Genomic DNA, 8,652 nt, shown 5'->3' with positions numbered 1-8,652 from the left:
ATTTCCATACACAACATGGAAAACAAGTATTCGAATATTAACGTTGTTATCCTAGAAATATACAGAAAGTTGGAGACCAAGAGATGACTCTGAGGCTTATGGAGATAGGGGAATATATTTTCATTATATATAATCCCCCTTGTTTCCCCTTCGCTGTTACACCCAACTACTCATCTTTATATGTTTTCTTCTTCTCACTCGCGCCTGTTTCTTGAGATTTCTGTTTTTACTACTCCCCTCTTATTGATCTCAAGCTTCTCCACTACAACAAGCTTCTTCTCTGAAACAAAAATTTAATGCACATACTTTGTTCCTTTCAAAAAAGGCTGAGTGAAGGAGAGTGCGATGCTTAAATAGTAATAAATAAAAAGAACCATACGACCCAGCTTTGTTTCAAGATACGAGTATTCAAAACCACGTGTCGCGTAAAGACTTCTCTGAGGTTGCATGCACGATTGGCGTTTGCATGCGTATAGGCGGAAAAGAAGTTTACACAGCCCTCAGTAGAGTTTATACAAAGAGAAACTATGTAGGCATCCTATGGATAGACATGCTCCTCCAACGAGTTCTTCTACAATTCTTGTATGTGTAAAAATTGAAGTTCAATGCAAAATTTTAACATTTCTCAAATGATGAAATCATTTAAGATCTATTCTGCGAATAGTTAAGCTGTTTAGGGGTTAAGCCACATACCCATCACCAACACAATGTTGTATATGCATTCAGTACATTATATCCCGCTAAAAACGACAATAATAACAAGAATTAATATTCTTTATTGCTTGAATTACAATATTGAATGGCATGTGTCAACGTAACTATATAAAGTAATAACTACATCCGATAAAATATGTTCGCGAAAGTAAATGTAACACAATTCTTGTAGGTATTAGACAGAACAGGGGGTTTCGTAGTTGTTGTTAATTTAAAACATGTTCTCAGCTGCCCATCATGAAATTATCAGTCGAGTAAAATTACTTGACATAAGAAAATGTTTTAGTCGAGTTTTGAATATTTTTGTTCATTGAGTTGTTTGATGCCCTTGAGGAGCCTATTGATTAGTCCGACTCCAACTTGTGACGGAAAGTGTTTGAAAGCTGCCGTTCTGTGCTGTTCGACTCGAAAGTTATCCCTACCTCTAGTCCCGTATTGGTGGACATTCCTGCCCCGTACCAACTCGCATACCAGTCGGCAGTACAGGGCCACCTCGAGAATATAGAGGCAGTGCAAGGTCAGCAATCCAAGCTCCCTAAAGGCATCTATAGGTATACAGAGAGACATAAATTTTGCTAAATCCTTATTTATAGCTAAGCAATATATACAAAATTTCAGGTTTATAGCTGAATACACTCTCGATATATATACCCCGAGTTATAGGGTTTGATAACGCTCAGCCAAATGGAGGGCCATGAATGCACCATCATTAAATTCTATTACTGTTGGCTAAGATTTATGTCTGATTGTACAAAATATACCTCGAAAAGGAACTGACCTATAAACATGAGACTGTGAACAGTGCTTCATTTCTATACGAGGAACAGTGAGTTCCATTATAGTGCATGTCATTTCATATTATTTGGTTCAGCGTAAGCGAATTATGTTTATATTGGTGTATGAGTAACAATTATGGCAACGTGAAAGTTCAGGATAAAGAAATTTGTAATCAAACTTAATATATTCATAAAAGATTTAAACATGTGACACACTATCACCTGTAACCTAAATATATAAATAAATCCAATATAGTGTTAAGGTGATTTAAAGCCGGTGAAATTATTTGATTCCAGCGTACCCTGATGTTGTTTACCTACTCTAACTCAGTGTACCTTTAATTATTTAAACACTGATATGAAATCCAGTTTGATGAACCAAAATATGTATGTACCAAGTGGAAAGATACCTTGAGAAAGGTATCATCTGTAGACTTGAACTTTTATATGAAACTTCATTTCTTCACAGACATTCTATGATGTTGAAAGTCCAACTATGGCGGATGTTGAATTTGGCTGAGCGTCTTTGAGGCATATAACGCAGTAGGTGGAGACAGTTTCTCTTTTTCTTGCCGAGCGAAATAAAACTTCTTTGCCGTATGATTGCTTGTAGTTCTATCAGTTAATAAATGAGCTATACACTTAAAAGTTTGCATTGGACCTCAACACAGTCGTTGGACCTGCACATGGTTTGGCGTCATCTGACGTCATAAATGTATACAAATAAACGGATAAAACAATGTATAAAAGACCCACGTTTTACTAACAAATCCATGATCACATATTGGACATTAACATTGAGCTGTCTATTTACAAATTTCTTTCTCAAAGGAGAAGAATTTTGGAGAAGAAACAAAGGTCTTTCTCGTTGTTATCATGGTTATCTATGAGATCTATGTAAACATTTTTTCTAGTATACATTTTGTAGTGTGCACTTTCTAATCAAATATTATTTTATACTGCTCGATTTTTAATATTAATATTACTAGAAAAACTACAAGGAAATAATACACAACACCACTTCTCACGCAACAGGATTTAATTATATTATCAAAAAATCCCATTAAAGTTGTATACTTTTAACTACATAGTCCTAAACGGATGCCATATAAACTTTTAGAATTCCCTAATAATAAAATACTTTTGTTCAAATAATATACGTCTCCATGGTTTTTAAATCATTGAAAAGACTAAAATTTGCTATTGGAAAAAAGAAGATTGTTTCAAATAAGTAAGCATAATGATTACATTTTATATAAATTAAGTACTACAATAATCAATTAAGTAGTATCAATTAAATTGATGAGTATATTAGTTTCTATTATTTATTACTTGCCATATAACATTTTAGGACTGTAGTTTGTTTAAATGGCATATGTCTTGTGCACTCCACTCTCTGTACTTATTATCCTATACCGCAAAAGTTAGTCAACATCAAGTCACGGGATACACATTAAAACGGTATTTTTCAAATTAATAAACCTGAGACGAAGTAATCTTTCACTTCCCTTAAGAACAAGTTATTCAAATTTGTTTACATTTCTTAGAGAAATTAGATAGTCTTAAGCTAATATGACTATTATAAATGTACTTTTTGATTTATTTGTTACTCAGATGTTCTTCTAAGGATAGCAGTAATAATAGATTCTGTTTTTCCTTCTATAATTCTTTCAAAAAGTAGTTAATTGTATCTAGAATATATCTCCTAAACTACACAAATTAGTACTATTATTTAGTAACCATGTTCAATTACTTCTTTCATCGTTTTACTTCACGAATGGAATCGGCAGAAAAGTGGGTAAGATTTAACAGCATTCCTTATTTTCAGAGCCTTAAAAGAAGAGTCAAAATATCTGTCTTAGTTAAAGTTTTAATAATAAATATAGTCATTATTATGTAGTTATTTTATTATAGCACAATCGTCTCCTAAAATATCTAAATTTTTTAGAAAGACGAAAAAATTCGCACATCTGGGGGGAAAGAAGGACGAGGCCCATTGTGTTGGGCCTGCTGAAAAAGATCTAGACGACAGAAGACAGAACAGTTTAGATAAATCTCTTCATGGGGAAAGGACAACCGAAGACGATGAATCATTGATTTTCTTGAGAACAATGAAGGTGTTTTGCAAATACGTCTATCCAAAATTTAAAGATACATGTAAGTTTCTTTTAACGTTTATAACCTACTAGCATTTGTTTTCAACGAATTACTTTTCCCAATGACTCTAACTTTGAAATAAATTCAGAGATTTATTCATATTAAATTGTAAGTTATCACGTTTAAAATATTCGCTTATTATAAGCAAACCAACTGCAAGCAATTAAATAGTTAGTCCACTTACTTCTAAAAGAGTAAATTTGTATACGGAAGCAATAATGAAAATAAATTTGACAGTGACAGTCTATTGGTATGTATATAATGTGTATATAAACACACACACACACACACACACACACACACACACACACACACACACACACACACACAAACACACGCACGCACGCACGCACACATGCGAGTATATGTATATATGCATTTAGACATAGGCTTTAGGGTCAATAATTCTTATGCCAGGAATTATATAATACTCTCTTCTTTTGTATTTAATTACTATGATGCAAAATTCATGAGTAGTTCCTTGTGACTAAAAATACAGAGAAATTCATATTGAACCTAATTTATTTCTTCAATTATTATTAGCAAGAAATGAGTACTTTGGGATTATACCGACCACACCCAGACATGAATCGTTATTTGACATTTTTTGCTTCTACTGATTACTTGATTTAGCGTAGAACAATATTTCGTCAATATAAAAAAGGAATTCTCTTATCGAAAACGCCTCCCCATCCTCAGACAGAGGTCAAAGTCGAGCGGTCTAGTAGATAACGTGATTGCAGAGTCTCGCCGCCCGTTCAGCTGGTGCGTCGCTTTGTTGTACTTCCGTGTTTTACCCCTACATTTCTCCAAACACCAAAATTCTACAAAAACAAACATTACCAAACAAAAACTAAACTCTTTATTGAAAAAAACACACAAAATTGTTTTTATTCTTGATCACACTCCGCCACCCAAAATGCGAGTGCCTCCGGCCATCAGCGCGGGGCAGCTCTTTCGGTGCTGCCCCGCGCTGATGTCAACGAAAGAAAAACATCCCTCGAGATAGTACCTATCAGTAAAATATCAAATTCTATAGGGGCTGATCAGAAATATAAATTGAGTTGTAATGGAAAGGCAATTATGTACCGTGAAAAAAAACTTAAATAATCATGTGATGCCGCGCGGCCTGCCGTAATCGGGATTCTCGAGTAAGATAAGATAACAGCGACAACAATACCGATCACAATACCTGGAAATGCTTGTTGATTGATGGAATGTTAGTTATGTTACTCAACTACATCGTTTTATAACGTTCAAAGTTCACTGAAAAAAGTTTAAGCGTTTGGGGCATATAACGGAATCTGACCCCATTAACAATATTGATAATCGTTGTAAGTTTGTAATTTTGTTATTAAAGAGTTGTTTTTTCGTTTTTTCGTTTTATCGTGTTTGTTTCAATAAATTTATATTTTTGTGTTCTTCATACTGGTGTGGTCCGTATAATGCCAAAGTACCAAGAAATGTTTTAAACTTTGGTAACTTATTTTAATGTCACACTTTTTCTATTATATAGCAATTTCAACACAGCAAAAATATTACAGACATGATGGATCAGTAACCAGAAATGTTAAAACCACACAGGTGGGGGATGAGAGTGGTGTTTTATGAAAGTGGACAACACCTTCCGCAACGTAACCTACTATATCGGACACTCCTATAAACCAAAATTAGCTATTGTATTGAAAGGGCCTTGGTCAAAGAGGGTCTCAAGGATATGTATATATGTTATTTTTTATTAACGTTGATAAATCTTGATCACAAAATTATCTTATGAAAATAATGAAGGGAATTTGAAATGTAAAAGACATAAAGTTGCTTTATATGTATATGTTATGTGCTGAATAACGCACTGTTTTATATAAGGTACTTTTATGAATTTTACTAAGCTATATGATACTTTACAGTTCCTGAATTCTGGTGATCACATCGATTTATCCCATGAACCTATCTACATTCAAATTGTTGAAATGAAGATCTTAAATAATACTAGTCATGGATTTCACAAAGAATCATTTTGTTCACAGATAAAATATAATACTATATGTGATGTGATTATTATATGCTTTTGTTTTTCAAATTGTTGAAATGGAGATCTCAAATAATACTAGTCATGGATTTCACAAAGAATCATTTTGTTCACAGATAAAATATAATACTATATGTGATGTGATTATTATATGCTTTATCGAATAGACGTCGATCAAAATATCCTTAACTGTAATTCTCAGTATTGTACTTCTGAACAAATCCTTTTGGTTTACGACCATCAAGTTTCAGTAGATTTCCATTGTAGTTCTTAAGACTGGGTTACAATTTGTGTACAGAACCATTTGGTTCCAGAATTATGATAGTATTTAAATTATATATTAATTCTGAAACACTCTAAGCTTTCGTCGTCTGTGACCACCTGGACCCACATAGTGTTGAGCCTATATACTCTGACAACTCTCAAGGGCGCTTCAAGGTTCTAGGAGATCACATCTCCTGATAGACCTCAGCCTTTGGGAGCACCCAGAAGCCTATAATATTGCTTCAATGCAAGAATTTACAAATAAAGAAATAATAAATCAATCCGGCCTCTGGAAGTTTAAAGTTACGAGGAACTATCAGCCACATATGGAACACGGCCAATGAGCCACATCGTTTGGGTGATTCTGACTTCCGGCAGTTAGCCAATGGTAGTTCTTGATCTACAGCAGGTCGGGGCCACTGATAAGTTACACCTCTGGATATCCCTAACTTTTGGGAGATCCTGGCCTATGGTAAAACCGGCTTCAAGAATCTCACAGACTCTAATAGCTCCAGACCAGTACAGACCTTTGCAGGATTTCCATACCTTTGTTATAATCCTAATTCTGCCAGATCCCGGTCTCTGGGATATCTGGACTATGAGAAATCCCAGCCTCTGAGATATCCAGACTGAAGGAAATACCTAACCTCTAATATATCTCCTTCTTTAAGGACTCCTGGCCTTATGGAGGCTCCGACCTCTAGAAGATCCAAACTTATGGAAGATTCTGATCTCTTGTAGCTCCCTGACTCTGCCGGACCCCGGATTCAAGCAACTCCTGGTATTTATCTTTGTCTCCTGAAGATCCCAGTCACTGGCATGGCAACACCCATTTCTGATAGATCCCCGTCCAGGTCCAGGATTTTTAAGATCCATGCCTGTAGTTAAAATCAACCCCCTGACACTTTCGGCATAGGCAGGTCCCAATCTATTGAATGCACCTGGAAATCTAATAGTTTGGGATTTCGGCAACTCTTAGTGTTCGCGATCTCTTGCCGATGTCGGTGCTGGCATCTCTTGGCCTCCGAGAACTTCCAGTCAGTGTTCGTTCCCATCGGTTGGATGCTCCAGACCTCGATTGGATGTTCTAGACCACTTAGTGCTCCAGATTTTAGCAGCTCTCTCCCTTAGTTAGGTCATGGCTTCTGTATGGCAACATTTTACATTTCCTGCCTGTTCTTGCTCCTTATATCTTACCGGTTTGTTTTATTAAACCAGGAAGATGCTTGAAGATTCATGGAAAAAGAGGAGATATCAGTACTTTGAAAGTCACTTTTACGATTAATTTATACTTGAAAACGTCGGTACCACTTTTTATTTTTCTACGAGGGTTTATGGCTTTGAAGGAATATTTTTATTATAATACAGTAGTGTAGATTCTAATGGTCTTTGAGCTGTATTGGTCAACACCCTCAAACTATGTCTGGCATTATTTACGGTCTTCATAAAATTCTGTAAAATATATGCTTGAAACACAATTAAAATTAAAATAACTACCCAACATTGCTATTAGATAATAGTAAGAAAAATATAAGTACACTTTAATGTTAGAAGTTGCTAAAACCTTGTCACAAGACTGTATTAGTAAGGCAACTGTCTAGACTGTGTAATGCACGGGACTGTGTAAGTCAGGACATCAACAAAGGCACATTAACCACCTCACCCGTCTGCGGTAATGTGCTCCAGCTTTAATGTTCTAAACCTTTATAATGGCAAGGAACAGCTCTGTTATTGATATCCATATACTTTCACTTACCTCTGATTAGTTTATTAATTAACAATTGTACTTCGTAACATAAAATGTATATTTAATATATTAACCGCCATTATGTTGCAGTTTACAGCCCTCAGAGAAGAAACAAGATCATGCGTAAAAAGTTTATGCCTGTCTTGGAAATTATTCCTGAGGAAGATGAAGCTATTACAAATAAGCCAACAAGAAATATATGAATTAATTATGCATATCTCTAATTAAAAATTGTGAATGTGTTTCTTGAGTAAAATATCTGTACTTCAGAATTGGGTCAGCTTGTTACAGCTTTGTTAAAAGTCAAAAGAGGAATTAATTACTAAATTAACTAAATTACTTTATAGGAATAAATTTGATTTGTGGCATGCACATTTGCTTCACGTCCGTAATTCTTTATTTCTCCGCTTATTGAATTTTCAATTAGTTCAAAGTAAAACGGTACAAATTAAAGTTTTAATGCAATAAACTACATACTATAACTAATGATTTATTAATAAATGTGTATGTATTGTGCTGTACCTGTATAAAACTAATACGCTCATAAGGACATCATAGTTAAAATGGAAAATAGTATACAGGGTGAAACAAAATTCCAGATACACACCTACAAATATCCATCGGTGCCATAAATGACAAAATCACATAGTATGGACAGCTTAAAAGTAGAGGTGCACCTTTTAGAAGCTAAGGAGATTGGCGGATATCTTGAAATCCACCATCTTGGATTTCGGTAGAATGTTTCTAATGGAAAGGGAGTCGTGTGGCACGACATTTCGATCTGACCCATTCTTAGGAATGAAATTAATGCAAATGTGATATCTGTTTTTAGATATCTTCATTTATGTAGAGGTTATAGCTTATTAACTCTTAGAAAATTAAAACATCTTTAAAAATTCAAATTTGTACTTATAAGAATTAAAAATCAAGTGCAACATGCCCCTCCTTCCTGTGTTTATAATTAA

The 8,652-nt window shown here is 34.6% G+C and overlaps 1 protein-coding gene across 1 annotated transcript; it reads left to right on the top strand.

Moving 5' to 3' along the window:
- The first annotated feature begins 2,656 nt into the window (after positions 1 to 2,656).
- LOC124361313 lies at positions 2,657 to 7,963 on the top strand. The gene is made up of 3 exons (XM_046815360.1): positions 2,657 to 2,721; positions 3,439 to 3,647; positions 7,778 to 7,963. Exons 1-3 carry the CDS (start codon positions 2,657 to 2,659, stop codon positions 7,888 to 7,890), a joined length of 387 nt encoding a protein of 128 aa, XP_046671316.1. The 3' UTR covers positions 7,891 to 7,963.
- Positions 7,964 to 8,652: the final 689 nt, after the last annotated feature.

Source organism: Homalodisca vitripennis, chromosome 4, assembly GCF_021130785.1.
Source record: "Homalodisca vitripennis isolate AUS2020 chromosome 4, UT_GWSS_2.1, whole genome shotgun sequence".
Taxonomy (NCBI): domain Eukaryota; kingdom Metazoa; phylum Arthropoda; class Insecta; order Hemiptera; family Cicadellidae; genus Homalodisca; species Homalodisca vitripennis.
The sequence above is the reverse complement of the archived record's forward strand: the minus strand, read 5'-3'. Positions and strand labels throughout refer to the sequence as shown.